The sequence below is a fragment of the Centruroides sculpturatus genome, unplaced genomic scaffold (genome assembly GCF_000671375.1).
Source record: "Centruroides sculpturatus isolate CEXI.00-Female unplaced genomic scaffold, Cexi_2.0 scaffold1375, whole genome shotgun sequence".
In the NCBI taxonomy this organism is placed as follows: Eukaryota; Metazoa; Arthropoda; class Arachnida; order Scorpiones; family Buthidae; genus Centruroides; species Centruroides sculpturatus.
This window is the reverse complement of record NW_019385647.1, coordinates 145,590-163,334: the sequence shown is the minus strand read 5'-3', so window position 1 is coordinate 163,334 and position 17,745 is coordinate 145,590. Positions and strand designations below refer to the sequence as shown.

The window sequence follows — 17,745 nt, the reverse complement described above, 5'->3', positions numbered from 1 at the left end:
TGGGAGTTTTTTATCAAAATTAATTAATCGTTCTAAAGTTGTAGTGCACCGATTTTCCTTCGGTAAAGTTATTTAAAGCTAGTTTCTGATGTCAAAAACGACCTCCGATAGTTTTTTCATTTTTTTAATTAATAGATTTTATTATATATATGTTTAATTAATTTGGGGGGTCGGAAATCGCAATAAAAATTATAATTTTTTAAAAATATTTAAAAATATAGGCGTAGTTACTAGTCACCCTACTTTAAACCCTTGTCCTCCCGAGACGTCTATGAGAATGTCCCGGGAAATCCGACTCCAGCTGTGTTCAAGGTCATCCAGATGTGTAAACAATGACTCATAGGTATTAATTTCACAGAAAGGCGAGACAAAGGAAACTAAATGATGAAGCTTTTTAACCTAAATTAACGCATTTCTTTTGTTTTTTTTTCAGTTTTAAGTATTTTTTATGTTTAATTAAAAATTTTTTTTAAAAAGTGGACAAGAAGGGGTTAAATTCTTTAATTTTTGTAAATCATATGTAGGATTCTCATGATTGTTATATACATTTATTTTTGAAGTATTTCCATATTCTATCTAGGAATCAAATTTAAAATAATTTTTAATATCCTTCTTTCTATTAAACCATACTTATGTAAATAATTATTAATTTATTATGAAATATGTAGTCTTATTCCTTGAGCAATAATTACCCAAACTTTGCATGACCTTGATGAATCATGCAATATTTATATAGATAATTATATTTCACTAGGTTGATATATTATTAGATAATTAGGGACAAGGGAATAATTATCACTGATAATTATTCCCTTGTTTAATATAAAAAATTTTTTAAACTGTCAGTCTTTCAATCAATTAAATCTTTGTTATTGGTTTTGTGAATATTAATTAAGGAATTTATTCTGTTTTACTGTACAGAATCAATCTTTTTAAACTATTGTGATGATGTCAGCAATTTAAACATTAAGCTAGTATATATATGCTTTTTCTATTCTTTCTGCTTGTTATTAACTTGATGCAATTATCATTCTAATCAAAGCCATAATTCATAGGTAAGAGTTATTTTTTTCATGCTTCCTATATGGATTATATTTAAATACATTTTTATATAGTTTGATTTAGTGATTTGAGTGATTGATTTCAGAATCATTACAATTGGAGTTTTTTTTTATTTTCTAGTTTTTTAATTTCTGTTTAAAATTTACTTATTATGGTATTAAGTAATCTAAAAGCACAAGTTGCAAAATTTTATTCAAATTTTTCATTGATAAATTTAGTGAAATTTTCAATATATTTATTATTATTCATTGTGTTTTTTGTTCCAGTTAATATGAAATAACAAGATGCTTCTTTTGCTATTGTGAATCCATTGCTAGGAACTAATTATACGAGGGACAAGGTTAATGTTTTAGAAGTATTTTATTATTAATACTCAGTCAGATATATATTGTGCCTTTCATCAATTTGACATATGCTCAATTTTTTCCAGGATTTCTAGTTCAAGTGATATATTTTGAATATTAAATATTCAGTGGAACTTTTGTTTATTGAATATAATAAGATACCATCTGTAATACAGTACAATTAATTATAATTCTACCCTTTACTTTCCCAGCTGTTATATTTACATAACAAGAGAAAGTATTGGAATTGTGTCAGATTTGACTCTCCAAGGTTTTTGCAAATCTCCGTTTTGAGACCTGAACCCAAAAAGTGAAAAAGAAAAGGAAAAAAAAATTCATGGATGTGTGTATGTGTTGGCATTCATTTCATTTAGTATCTCAGGATAGGTGAATATTAAAAAACAAAATTTTTCACAGCAGCTTGTGTATAAGGGGCATTGATGATGATAAATTTTGGTGGTGAATGGTTGAGGAGGTGGGGAGTTAGAGGGGATTATGTGGCATATCACAAGTGGAGTTGGACTTGTATGAAGATGTTATATGTTATTAGTATTTACAATTTCTTATGAAACTGATCACTACCCTCAAAATTTAAGCTTTTTGACATTCAATAATAAATAAAAATACCTAAAGATTTTTATAACAAAATCTCATACCAGATGGTGCCACAAACAATATTATTTAAATATGGTCATACAGATATTCAGTGGAACTTTGCATTTAAAATGTATCACTTGGAGTCTTTATTTTGGAAGAAATTGAGCATAGTCAAATTGATGAGGGGCTTTGCCTGAAATGCATTTTTGACTGAGCATTAACAATAAAATATTTCTAAAATAGTGATTAGCTGTGTTTTTTGTATGATTAGTTCCTAGCAGTAGATTCACAATAGTGAAAGAAGCATCTTGCTATTTTGTAATTTCAATAAATTATTTATTACTAGCAGATCCCGCTATGCATTGTTGTGGCTCAAAATGTATCTATTATAAATGTATAATACTTCCCACGCGGGGAGGAATTTTTCAAAAAACCCATTCTTAGTGTACATTCTCTTGATGTACCCTATTAAAACGCAAAAAACCGCATCTAAAATAGTATAAATAGAAGCAGAGTTCTTTATGGTAAGCCTTAATCCTGTCCGTCTCACCCCCCAGTGGGGGGGAATTTTGACATGTATATTATATAAAAACACGTGCGTATTTGAATGCAACGTTGTGTCAAAATTTCAAAGGAATCGGTAGGAACAAATGAACATTACATTTTTATTTATATATAGTAGATAGAAGATGATTTGCTTTAGTTCATCCTCACAGAAAAGCATAATGCCTCACAGAAAAGCAAACTTAGGTCGTCGTACTCTTAGCGTCATCTGTTGGACATAAGGCTTAACCCTAGATGATATCTTTTAATTTATATGAATGTTTAATGGAATAATATACAGCCTATGTCCACTCTGAAGTTCCATTCTAAATATTGGTGAAAGAATTTTTGAAACCGGATGAGTAGTTTTGGAGATTACCCCTACATACAAACTTACAAACATTAAGATTATCTATACTAATGTTATAGAGAGGTACAGTTGACCCCCCCTATAACGTGCGTTCCTATAACAGAAATTCCTATAACGTAGCGAAAAAATTGTAGCAACATACGTATAAAGGAGCTCCTAAAACGTTGTCGCCGACTTGTTTCGCGACAAGATTGATAGAATCTGGACCAATAGTGGATGAGCAGCCGAACTACTTTCCTCCGACTCTGCGCCACGCTACGGAGCGGCTAAATTGAGTTTGCTATCGTCTGTACAATATTATATATAAATTACATATAAATTAGATACTGTACATATAATTATATATTAATTATATATAAATTAGGTACTGTATATATAATTATATATTAACTTATTGTAACTTGTATTTAATTATAATAATAATTAAATACGTAATTTCCGCCGTCGAGCGTGGCGCCGCGCTATGGAGATTTTAGGTACTAAGTTGAGTTTATTATCGTCTGTTCAGTATGTAAATTAGGTACCGTAAGTCTAATACAGCACTAATTTTATACATTTCTTGTGAAAGAAACACTTCTTATTCAACGGCCATAAAAATTATTTATATTAATGATGTCTCCAAAGGTCAAGTTATTTTTCTGCGAAAAATTATTTATCAGAAATCGCGGCCGCCGTTTCGTGTGCTGTTCCGCGACGAAAACAAGCTTTGAGCAACAGCGTAATCGAATGGTGCACACTCGGTAAGTAATCCTATAATTTTTTGTTTATAGCATAGTTTATACAGATTATTTCCAAAAAATTATACGTGTTTTGGAAATGTTGAGTGGAATTAGTCTAGAATTGGTTAATTTTATAGAAGAAAACCTTTCATACAGCCGTAGTCCGTAAACTTCACAACTATCGGGCTGTGATTGGCTCATGTATTTAATCATTCCTATAACGTAAAATTTGATTAATGTGGAACGTATCTAAGCGTTATAGGGGGGTCTACTGTAATGTGTTTTTTGTTTATTGAGCATTTTGAGCATTTATGGATCATTCTTGGATTCATTTGCTATAATGTGAAGTTGACCAGAAGTTGGCCTTTGAGGTGTGTGTGTGTGTGAGCATATATCTTATAACTAATGGGCTGCATATTGTGTTTATTTTAGGAATAAGTTATTCAAAGAACAGTATCAATGTCTTTTAAATAAATATTTTTGAAATAAATCAATATTCAAGCAACATCTAGCAAGATTATATAAACATGTTGACATTTGATTTTAAAGTGGTTTTTCTTAAATGTACCAAATAGACCTAGGAAGGAAATAATTTATGCTAGGCTGTTAAACCAAATAAATTCAACTTGAAACTTCAAATTAACTGTTTACCTGATACATGTCGAATCATTTCAATTGTTTTCTATAATACTGAGGTATTTCAAAACAATACTCTAACAAGGGAACTGTCGGAGTGTCTTCTAATAAATTTTAATAAAATTTCGTTAATAACTACGTTAAAAGTATACAAACTCTATTTTAAATTTGTAGCATTCACTAAAAGTATTGATCAGAGTTATTAGCAATCAAATGTTGCACTACTTTATAGTAGTTTAGCACAATTACGCAAATTTTTAGAAGTGAAAGGATCACAGAGGAAGACGGCGATATTACATTTAGAATAAATTCTGGAATTTTCAAAAATGGTTGAAGAATTAATAAAATTTTGTATACTTTTAACATAATTATTAACTAAATTTTATTAATTCTTCTCCCATTTTTGAAAATTCCAGAATTTATTCTAAATGTAATATCGCCGTCTTCCTCCGCGACCCTTTCACTTCTAAAAATTTGCATAACTGTGTTAAACTACTATAAAGTAGTGCAACATTTGATTGCTAATAACTCTGATCAATACTTTTAGTGAATGCTACAAATTTAAAATAGAGTTTGTATACTTTTAACGTAGTTATTAACTAAATTTTATTAAAATTTATTAGAAGACACTCCGACAGTTCCCTTGTAAGACCTCATTTAGCGCTTCCTTGATTAACACTGATTTGATATAACATAGTCTGCTTGAAGCCTAAACAAATGCTCAAACTTTATGCTGAATCAGATTATCATGATATTGATTCGTATATAATACAATTATTCCCAAACACGAACCAATTAGCAAAAGATGGCAATTCATCATAGCGCTGTGCTTCCCCTAAATCTGTTTGTTTGGTGCACTTTTGGAAAAAATATAACATGGATGCCTATGGCATCCATCAACTTTGCCTGACAAAAATTAACTGATAAATGCATGAACGAATTGTGGAAGAAGGTATGTCTGGAGATATCCAAGGATTCTCAACGAGAAGATCCTACCACTGAACAAATTGTCAACCTAATCAAGAGAGTAGGGCTATGAGATGTAGACAAACAGGATATTGAGGAGTTACAGCAGGTTTCTGGTGAGAGCCTTACCAAGGATGACCTTCAAGAACTGGCAGAACAAGGAGTTCATGTAGAACTGGAAGTAGTGATTCTGAAAACAAAGAACCCAAAGAACTTGATACAGTATTTCCTTAGTAAAAGTTTGGTAACAATAATGGAAATTGTTGATAAAATTATTGTGAATGATTCAGATTTTGAAAGGAGTGCAAAAGCAAAATGAGGCGTTTTGGATGCCATCTCCTGCTACTGACGTTTGCTTGAGGAGAGAAAAAAAGAAAGTGACAAATGACACTAGATGACTTCATTGCAAAAGAAGTCAAGAATTTCAGAAGAGCCAGGACCTTGATCACAAAAATGAACTTTATATTTCTGTGTGCATATGTTTGTGTGTTATGTAACGTGGACCCTATGACATCTAAATGCCAATTCTTGCTTTGATAAAAACATATAACATCTTTAATTTAGATAAAATACATCTATTAGCTATTTATCAAAATAGCTAATAGCTAACCTTGTTATAATTTTCAATATTTATTTTATATTATTCACTAATGTTAAATTCTATTTCGCTTTGATTTCCAAATTGCTTCAAATACGAAAGAATCGACAATTTTTCATGTCTTTTGCCAGCTAAATTGTCAAAGCCATTCTTATTCCACACACTTAATTTCATTTGAAAATAGTAGGCAAGCCAACAAAACAATTTTTGCATTTTTATGCATCTACAGAGGCATTTTATCGTGAAAATATCAAACAAATTTTTTATTGAAGTGTTTATATTTAACTTAGGCATTGGCCTTTCTCTTTTAATAATGCTTTCTTTTTCATCATATGATCTCGAGCCAAAACTTTTTTAAAATTTTCAATATTGCAATTACATTTGAATCGCTAGCCACGATATAATGGCTAAAATTAAAAATAAAATTATAAAAACTTACTTGGTGAAATAAAGTGTGGTGGATATCCATTCCTGGTACAAAATATTCTTCAATTGTATGAATATACTTTTAAAGAAAATTATAATTAAATATAGCTTTATAAAGAAACGTACATAAAAAATAACATAAAATATTGTTTACTCTTTAAATCTTAATCACTTAGTCAAATAGCTCCCTATGAGTAGAATCAGACGATCTTGGTAGGTGTGCAGTGCATGCATGCCAAATCCCGAGGGTGCCGATACCGGTTAATGTCAAATGCCTCTTTTGTCACATCACTAGTATACTTCAAAGGACGCAGCAGGGCTGTTGTAGATTTTAAATGTTTTTCACCATAGCTGTAAAAATCTAAATATGTTAAACTTAATAGATTGTCTGTCATTTGTTTTCTAAGTAATTCGTTTTAGGACCAGGTGTTGTCCATGAAAATTTCCAAAATTTACAACTTTTCAGTCACTGTCGTTGAAGTGGAAAAATTTCTGTCATTAGTACATCTAATATTTCGAAGAAATCAGTCCCCACTGTACTCTGCTAGAGATTGGTTCAGTTAAGCTTTTGTTTAAATAAAATTTTGGCTCTTTCATCAGGGTTTTGTTTTTGTCTTCAATTCCCTAATTGCTTAATTATTTAACTATTTCTACTTAACTACAATACTTGTAGTCTTGGGAAAAAAGTGGAAAGACTAATTTTTATGACAACGGATACGTAAATCGTAAATTTAAGGAAAATAAATTCTAGAGCTTTTTCTGTACCTTGTGCATCTCTCTCATTCATTAAATTTAGTTGTAAATGATGCTGTCAAAGTAACAGTTAATTTTTTAACATTATACAAGAATTGTATGTTTTTTTTCTATATCCACTTAAAGATGGGATATATGAAATCGTAATATCACTGGTTTAACATCAAAATCCGTGAGTAATATAAAATCGGAGAGCGGAATAAAAATATCAAATATTTTAATGGATTTTTTTAAACTCCTGTCAACTATACAGAACTATCGTAAAAACATACCAGTAAATTCTTATCGGTTGGGTTAAGTTATAAATCTACTCGTTATTCACGTAATCGAAATATCTAGTGGGCAGGCGGCTAACAGCCCAGAACCGGTCCTTGATAGAATTGGAATCTTTATATGTGTGCAGCTTTCACCCAAGGTCGTAGGCTTCCACCGGCTAAACCGGGTGAGGTTGGTGCTCTGTAAAGCGCATGCGCGAATCTGGGTTTTTGGATGCTGACAATATAGCGCTTCCACTCTGCCACTAATATTTGAATATACAATAGCAATCTTATTTTTTTTTTTCATGTGTAGTATAGAAATTTGTAATAAGATACATAATGCGGTTATAATAAAATATTGTGCAATTATTTTCATATAATTAAAATTAATATGTATTTATTTTTTAGAAAATACAAGAGAAGCGGTGCATCCACTACTTCCAATGACAGCATGCCACTGTATCCTATGCATCAAACTGATGCTGTTTAAAACTACAGTAATACCCCGACTTACACGAACCCGGAGTTACACAATTTTCAAATCTCGTTGATTCGTCTTTTGTTTGAGCGCTACACAACACTTGATTACTCCCCCCCACACTATTATTCAGCTTACATGTTCGGACGTGCAGGAATCAACACATACCTACAATTTATTTTGTTATTTATTTCTGTGTTTGTTATATCTATGGAGACTTGAGAGACTCTGTGGTAATTTCTTGTAATCGTGAGCGAATCAAAAGGCGAGATAAGATTAACAAGAACATTTATTAGCTTACATACATCCGACTTGGATTTTACATGAATTGTGAAATTATACCCCGACTTATGCAAATTCGATTTACGTGGTTATTGCTCGGTCCCACCTATCGCGTAAGTTCGGGGTATTACTGTAATCTTAAATTTAAGAATTTTAAACTATTATATGGATAAGGGGTGCCGAAGTCTTTCTTTTTTTCTCTGTAAACTTTACAAGTAAGTTTGAGAATTTCAATATGATACTTCCAACACCCAGAGGTTTCTAATGTATTTGTTAATTTATTGCTACAAATGCATTTTGGAATGATATATATTTTCATTTCCTCTTCAGTGTTCATTAAGTTAAAAAATTAGTTTAATCAATTTTTGAATTTAAATACATCCAAAAGTGGTAATGTTAAAAAACAAGTAAAGATGTATCATTGTGTAATAAGTTAGTAAAATGTTATATGGATATTTCAAACAAATAAAGTAACATTTTAATGGTGTGAAATAGTAATGTTTAAAATTGTTTGTTTAATATTACGGATAGGGGAGTGGTCTTTTAACAAGTTTTTGAAGTTTACGATCTGGATGTATTTAAATTCAAAAATTGTCAGTTATTTTTTTTTTCACTTAATGAACACTGAAGAGGGAATGAAAATATACATTGTTCCAAAATGCATTTGTAGCAATAAATTAAATGAACAAAAGTCATCATTATTGGAAACCTTTTAGATGTTAGTGCTGTATTGAAATTCTTAAACTTACCTGTAAAGTTTATAATCTTTCATTTTTTTAAATTCTGTTTCCAATTTTAGAAATAGAATGTTTAATTTATTACTTACATACAATAACAATGTGGTATATTTAAAGGACTATCACAGTACAGGTAATAGGTTGACACACTGGTATCTTTTATTTTATTTTTTTTTCTATATCTTTAATTAATTATTATGGTTATGGGCTTAAGGGTTATGGGCTTAACGGGTTAAATGTACATTTTGGAGAAGAAAGAGAGATAGAATAGAAGATATCAATGTCAATCTTTGATAGTCCTTAGAATTCTTACTTATGTACAACAAAAGCATGTTTTTGTTGTACATAAGTAAGAAATAACTTTTAGGATAAAAAACGTTGGTATAGAATAATTAATATTTATAAAATGCTATAGTTAAGTTAAATTTCATTATTTTTATGTTGATTTGTGCAATCAAACAATTAGTACAAAAATAGCTATGATTTTATTATATATTTATCAGCATTAAGACAAATTTAAAATTAATGATTTAATTGGATTTATTTGCAATTAATACATATACGAAATAATGATTACAATTTATATTATTTAACTGATGACAGTTAATGAATATAACGCAAACAATTTATAAATAGAATTAGTTTGTACAAGAGGTTATTTTATTATATTTTTATTATATTACTCATTACAAACAAAGAATATAATAAAATAATAATCTTTTGTTTGTAATGAGTAATATCACTGATAACACTTATGAATAACCTGTAGTGACAGTTTGAAGATAAGATTAGGATTAGGAAACAATGTCAAGCAAAATGGTTTCTCAAATTATTTTATTGTTAAAGAAACTGATTTAAAGTTTTTGTTGAAATAGGGTTGGTTGAAAAATCGATTAAAAAAAAATATGCATGTAATATTCGGATATGTAGCCTTACTATCTGAGCGGTTTGGATATGAGTATCCAAATTAACTCAAGTATCTAAATATGAAAATTTCTTTACCATTTAGCTAGTTAAAAAAGTAATTTAGAAGAGTATTTGCCATTTTAATCTACTTTTTCAGAATATCATTAAAATAAATGATAGATTAATTACCTGTAACCTTAATCCATAAAATTTTCTTAAAATAAAAATTATCCAGAATATAGTTCCTAAATATTTTTGAGTTTATTCACTCATCTTCAAGGACAAATATCTGTTTACAATAAAAATATTTTCTATTTGATAGTAGATGAATTAATAACCTTCTGTTAAGGCTATTTATTTTTGTGTAGAAAGTAACTTCAGTAGAATTTAAGCAATTGAATAAAAATGCACCAAATTGTAATTTATTAAAACAATTAATACATCAATTTAAAATATTAATATATCAGTTAAATATGTTAAAACAATAGTCAATTTAGGTTAAAAGTTGATAGTATTTTAATAAATGTTTTTATTTTTGTTTAGTAAACAGATATTTGGAACTATTAAAGAAACAAGCCCACTTTTGTTTTTTAACAGATCAAGACAATGGAAAAATTGTACTTATCATCTTAATGTTTTAATTTTTACATTTGTTAATAATTTGTGTATTTAATTTTGATTTAAGTATATTTTTAAATATTTATTTAAATTTCTGCTGATGTTTCATTTGTATAATATTAGAGAATTCCTCATAGGATATTTTAGAAATTTTTTGATTATGTAGAAATTTTTGTCTCTTGAAAATGAATGAAACATGTCAAATGTTTTTAAGTGTGTTTAATCATTTTACTTTGTGAAAATAATTTTGAGTTACTTTTAAAATAAGAATTTCAAATGCCAACCAACTGCCAGATTACATTGTGATTATAATAATGCTACTATTTAATAATTAAATAGCAAATAATTTGGTCTAGATGTAGGTATTAGATGTCATCTTTTAATAAATTTAATAATTAATTTAGAAGGTTCTGGGAGAAAAGAATCAGCCTAGAGCAGGACTTGAATCTGCAGCTCTCACTTGCTGTACAGATATGTTACCAGTTGTAGCCTGATGTAATTTGGTAATTGTTTGGAATTAATCTAAAAATTGGGTTAATGAATGTTTATATCTGTATAAGAATTTCTATATATAATAGTAATTTTCACAAAGAAATAAGTTTTCTTTAAAGGTATTAGAATGAATTATCAAAAAACAATGCAACATTACAATATTTCTGTGATTAAAATAGACTCTCTGCAACGGATTAATATTGTAAAGCAAAGATCCATTGTATTTTAATATACAGTAGAGCATCGATTATCCGAAAGTCAATCATCCGAAAGAATTCCAGTCAGCAAATTTAAATTTTTGCCAGTGCTGTGGCGCTGTAATCTTTGGCTATGTCTCGGGCTACTCAAATATTTTACGTTTTTGATACTAAATTAACTTCTGAAGTATAATTTTTTATTGTTTTTATATTTTTCAATATATTTATTTTGTTTATACAAAATAAAAAAGTAATTTTTAACGATACAATAGTCTTCGTTAGGCTTAACATCGACGAAAATTCAATGTGAAGCGACTTGCAACGGAGAAAAACGTCAAGATGGGATAAATTAATATATTTTTTCGTACATAATCGGTTATCTGAAACATTGATCTTCCAAACAACCCCAGTCCCCAATTGATTCGGATAATCGACGCTCTACTGTATTGTAATTTCCTATGTATAACCTACAATAACTTCTAGGATATGTAATCTGCATCTACTTTCAAATTTACTTTTAAAATACAGATAACCTATGGGTTATATGTAGGAAATTATGATATAGTAAGTTAACATAAGTGTAAGTTAGCCAACCTGATGGAGATCAGGGACTTACACTGGTGTCAGAGAAGTGGGATTTTAAGCTCACTTTTGGGAAGGAATTGGTTTATCTCACATCAGAAAGGCTAGGATCATCTGCGTGTGGGTGATGATAGCAGAGACAGAGATGACAAGTGTTTTACAAGTCGGGGTATAATTTCACAATTCATGTAAAATCCAAGTCGGATGTATGTAAGCTAATAAATGTTCTCGTTAATCTTGTCTCGCCTTTTGATTCGTTCACGGTTACAAGAAATCACCACATAGTCTCTCAAGTCTCCATAGATATAACAAACACAGAAATAAATAACACAAAATAAATTGTAGGAATGTGTTGATTCCTGCACGTCTGAACATGTAAGCTGAACAATAGTGTGGGGGGAGTAATCAAGAGTTGCGTAGCGCTCAAACAAAAGACGAATCAACGAGATTTGAAAACTGTTTATTATGGCAGAAGTATGCTTACATATCACTGATGCTTTACAATGATCTCACTGCAGGATGTGTGCAGCCCCAGGGCAGATGAGAAGAATTTGTCAGATTATGGCGTTTATGGGCAGATGACAATGGTGTGATGCTTGGTCCAGAGGAATATGCACACAATTTTGGCTGTGCATAATTTAAAGTGCATAATCCAGAGGAGACTCTCTCTCTTTGACACATTGACACATCGACAAATCGTATGTCTGGTATCCAACACATTGGTCAACCGAGTGCGATGTGTCCTTGATTGCTGGGGATTATATCAACCTCCATCTTTTTATCAGTCATTCTGATTGGTTGATATCCCTCAATTGCACTTTTCGAGTGGTTGGTCACTTGTTACTAAGTGTAATGGGACTCCTACCTGGAAGACGGGAGAGGTCAAACTCAAAACCGTATTAGACCCTTCAATCAGAAATGATTTATGACTCTGTGCTGCAGTTTTATTATAAACAAAGGGTGTTTGACCAAAAACATTTTTTTTCTTTTTAAACAATTAAGTTTTTCTCTAAATTACTGATTTTCATGAATTTTGTGACAGTTCAGACCTGTCCTGGACCTCACATAAGTTCAGTATATTATTATGGAAATATTGTAATGAAATCTTATGTAGGAGTTGAGAATTCTCATGAAAAAGTTTGTTTAATGTTTAGTAAAAATAAAATTTTAATTTTGCTGTGTTGCAATTATCAGGTAGATATCTATATTGTGTTTTAAGACACCATGAAGTGTTGATATTAGATACTAGACTTTTTCATGTCCACTTTATTCTCCTATGTGCTTTACAGTGAAAATGTCTAGTGTCTAATATCAACCCTTCATGGTGTCTTAAAAACAATCTACAAAAAGGAACTGTTTCAACAGAGAAGATAGATATCTATATATTATATAAATTAAATATCTACTTTGTATATAAATTAATGCAGTTAACTAAGGACATAATAGTTAACATGAAAAATTGTTTTCAATTTTATATTCAAATAGATTTGATAGATCTGTTTAAATAAATTTATCAGCAATATAAATTTATCTGTCAGTTTGTCTATTAGGATAGACAAAACTGATAGATTAATTTTAGTAGATCTTTAATTTCTTTTATGATAACAAACATATAATATATCAAATAGATTTATCACTATATTTTAGATAAAATCATAACTTATTAAAGTACTGTTTTTTTAAAAGTTTAATCATTTATTTTCAGTTAAAAATGGATGCAATACAGAAACATTGTTTAAGAAAAGAACGAGAAAACATCATTGCAGATTTGAACCCGAAATATATTCTTCCTTTTCTTCTAGAAAAACATGTTGTTACAGTAGACGAATATAATGAAATCTTAAATAAGGTTATTATCTTCTTTGTTTTATTATTATAATAATGTATGTTAATTTAAAATACTAGCTTAGATTAACATTAATTAATTTCAATGTGTTTATATTTGAATAATGTAGTAGTAATGAACAGTTAAACATATAATTATATAAGATCACATGTAAGATATAAATTTTAGTTAAATGATAAACTATATATTTCCATATTGCTGCTACATATGGAAATTTTATATGAATTTATATAAAATTACTAGGGTTTCTGTTCTTGATTTATCTTCAGCAGCACAACCCTGGCATTTTGTATTGCTTCACAATGTTCTTCACCTGTATTGCAATTTATAATTCTTTATATAAACTATATTAGTTTCATAATCACCATCCTATATATATATATAAAGAGTAGCCTAAGTCATTTTTCATTTGAAGATATTTTGACTTATGAATTTAAAAATTAAAAATATATATTTTTTTGGTCATAAAAAAAACTAATATATTTACTCTTGCAAAATAGGTTTTTTTAATGTAATTATAAAATTTTATGATTAGTTTGTGAAATAAATTCAATGTCTTCCCATTTTTGACTTTCCATATTTAGTAATTCCCTTTTCCATAAGTAATTCAGTAATTCCCATATTTATACCATATTTAGTAATTTTGTATTTAGTAAAGTCCATTTCCATAATCACCAGTACATATATAGATTAAATAATTGTAAATAACAAAGATTAATAAAAGATAATCTATAATAAGACAAAAGAAAACATTAAAGATGTTTATTATTATTAATTTGTGTCATTGGTTATTTTTAATTGAAGTGTGGATGGACACTAGGTGTTCTATGAGGCATTGAGAGTTGAATTTTGTCATGAAATATTCAAATCTTATTGCTTTCAGACAACAGTATTTTGTGTTATAAGCATCTGCACAAGTTTTTGGCAGGAGTGTCACAAAAATGTTAACCTGAATGTTTGTTCTAATATTTGTTTTGAATGTTAATTTTAACCTGTCACTTTTATTAATAAACAGAACTTAAATAAGTTGTGGATCCCTTCTGCTTATTTTAAGTTTCTTGCTTTATTATGCATAAAATATTTTATTATTAGATTGTTTTGATATTTCTAATGTCGTCTTTTGATTGTACCATTTTTGTTTTCTGTAAGTTTTTTTCAAGTAAAATGTATCATATCAGTGAGAGAATGTGGTCAATATATTATTAAAGTATGTAAAGAAGTAGGGGTGCTGCAAAAGAAATTACGAAGTTGTGAGTGATTGAAAAAGATTGAAAGAACATGTAGTGATATTGGACTCACTCCCCCAGTGTGGTCTTGTCACCCCACATTCAATCTCTTTACTAGCAGCCATAAAAGTAATAAACAAAAAGTTGTAAACAGTAGAGAAGTACCAGTCGACCCCCCCCCCCATAACACTGTTGATTTTTCCGTTTTATATGAATTCCATGTTGTATGAGTCACTTAGATTTTACAAATACATGAGCCGTACACAGCCCAGCACACGTATTTGTAAAATCTAAGTGACTCATACAACACGGAATTCATATAAAACGGAAAAATCAACAGTGTTATAGGAGGGTCGACTGTACAGTCTAAAAGGCTTTTTAGCCAAAAGACTGTATTAAGAAGTTATCTATAGTATAATCTGTTATATATAGGCTACTCTAAGATATATACTGCTGGATTTATATATATGTTCTTTTAGATCTTCCTATTTCTGATTCAGAGGTGAATACAACACTTCAAAATATGCGGATTCGTTCTGCTCCCGGGGTGGATAATGTTTCACCATCTTTAATTGTTTACTCAAGGGACACTTTGGTTCCTTACTTGGCCAAGTTATTTAATTGGGTTTATGACACTGCTAGAATTTCGAAACCGTGGCTGGAAGTAAAGATAAAAGTTATCCATAAAAAAGGTCCACTAGACGATCCCACTAACTTTCGACCAATATCATTGTTGCCTGTAGTTCGAAAGATATTTACTTCTATTTTGGCAAATAGATTGGGTATTTGGCTAAGAGAGAGGAATTTGATTCAACCTGTGCAATTTGCTTTCCAACCTTGGAAGAGCACTTTGAGTAATATTCTGATTCTCCACTCCATTATTTGTAGACAACTTTCAAAGAAAAGACAACGTTTACTTGCAGCGTTTATTGACTACGAGAAAGCTTTTGACAGTGTTGTTTTGAAGATTTTGTTATCCAAATTAAAAATGCTTGGAATCTCAGATAAGTTTATTGACATTATTCAATGTTTATTTTCAGGATTGAAAGCAAGGGTTTCCACTAGTGCCGGATTTACTGATGCCTTTTCATTGGAAAAGGGTTTGCCACAGGGTGATTCCTTAAGTCCGATATTGTTTATTTGTTATGTTAACGACATGGTACACGTTTTTGATGATTTAAGTAAAGATTCCATTTCTCTGGGAAACTACGAAGTCCATTTACTTCAATTTGCTGATGATACAGTGGTGTTATCCACTACCCCGATTTATCTACAAAGAAAACTGGACAGGTTATATAATTATTCCTCTAATTTGGGTTTGCGCATTAATTTATCAAAGTCGAAAATAATAATTTTTAGACATGGTGGAAGGTTGAGGAAAGCTGATAAGTTTTTCTTAAATGGTAGAGGAGTCAGTATTGTTAATGAAGTTATATATTTGGGGATTCGTCTCTCAGCTACTGGCTCTTTCCAAAATTACATTTCTTACGTTAAAGGTAAAGCATTTTCCAAAATAAATGTTATAATAGACATCTTGAGACAGGTTAAAAACAGCCATATGGCTTTATGTAAGAAACTTGCCGCCTCTCTTTTTACTTCGAGTTGGTCTTATGGTTTGCCCTTTTGGGGGCCTTTTTGCTTTGAAGATATCGACTCTATAGAACTGATGTTCTTTCGTCGTTTTTTTGGTCTTGAGAGGTTGGTCCCATCGTATGCAATCAGATCAGAATTGGGCCTTGAGTTTCCTTGGAAACGCTTGGTAAAACTGACCTTAAATTTTCTGACAAACATAATCTGACCCATCATCCATGGAATGTGAGGCTTATTTAACTTTCAAGAAGTTTTCATCGAAAAGATCGTTCGTATACTGTTGGTTTACTAAACTGGAGAATCTATTTAATAGAATAGGTTTCTCACTCTCCTTAATAGATTTTTCTCCAGATGTTTTGAAATATTATGCAAATACAATTTTACAAGAGTTTGATAATCTTTTCTTGAGAGAAGAAAGGGACAGGATTCTTAAGGCTAAGTATCATTTATGATACCCAGAAATATTAGACAACAATCGGTGTTTTTACATTTATTATCAACAGTTACCGTTTAGTGTTAAAAAAATGATCATACAGATTTGTCTAAATAAGTTTCGTTTAACATGGAAACACTTGTGTATTGATCTACGTTCATCGGAAATGTGTCCGTTTTGTAAGAAAGGAAATGCGACTTTAAATCACTACATGTTTGACTGCGAGGACTTTGAATATTTGCGTCTATCAACACTTCCTNAAATGCGACTTTAAATCACTACATGTTTGACTGCGAGGATTTCGAACATTTGCGTCTATCAACACTTCTTAATAATGTTTTTTGTACTAATAATGTTGTTTGTAAAAATCCAGCAGATAGAATTCATGGATTATTTTCCATTAATGACTCACTTGAGTCTATATGGAATAAATATAATTTATTAACCAAAGTTATTAATGTTACCCCTCCTCCTAAAAATTAATTTTATGTATGGAGTTTTCAAATAAATAAATAAATAAATAAATAAATATATATATATATGTTCTTTTATTTATTGTATATGTTTGGCTTCTAAGAATGTAAAAATTTCTTTATTTTCACTTTTAAATTTTAATGTTCTAAATTTCAAATGTCTTAATGGATAACAAGATTTGAATGCTGTAATAGATAACAAAAGTTCATATTTGATAAGATTAAAAAGGGTATTCTTTGAATTCAGCTTGCTTAAAGATGATTTTAAATGAGACTTGTGGTGATTTAGGATTCTCTACATTGGCACAGCTGACAGGATTTTGAAGACAAATCAACAAGATTCGATTTATAAAAAGCGTGATTATGATACAGAATAAGAAAAGTTCATTGACAACTGGGCTGAGTGGATAGTTGGGGCAGGGCACAAATGTTTGAGGAATACACAGGTTTTACATTGAAGAAAGGGTAGGAAAATTTTTTTCCTTTACATTGTTGGAAACAAAATTTTATGGTGGAATGCTAAGTGTAAAGGGAGCTAAAAAGGAAGTCTGTGGATTGTGGCAGAAGAGCTTTGTGGCACAATAGATGATAATCTGAAGGTATCAGAGTTAAGG

General features: G+C 29.9%; 1 protein-coding gene across 9 annotated transcripts in view; it reads left to right on the top strand.

Moving 5' to 3' along the window:
- LOC111640868 (apoptotic protease-activating factor 1-like) overlaps nt 1-17,745 on the top strand; it is a 108,820-nt gene that overhangs the window by 42,157 nt on the left and 48,918 nt on the right. For 3 of the 9 annotated variants that reach the window (XM_023386945.1, XM_023386949.1, XM_023386944.1), the window contains exon 2: nt 13,269-13,412. In XM_023386945.1, the coding sequence (XP_023242713.1) occupies nt 13,275-13,412 (138 nt within the window). In that variant the 5' untranslated portion in view covers nt 13,269-13,274. Of the gene's footprint in view, nt 1-7,679; nt 7,769-10,217; nt 10,292-10,511; nt 10,796-12,682; nt 12,701-13,268; nt 13,413-17,745 lie in introns of those variants that run through there. The other 6 variants (XM_023386942.1, XM_023386950.1, XM_023386946.1 and 3 more) reach the window with 5 other exon arrangements.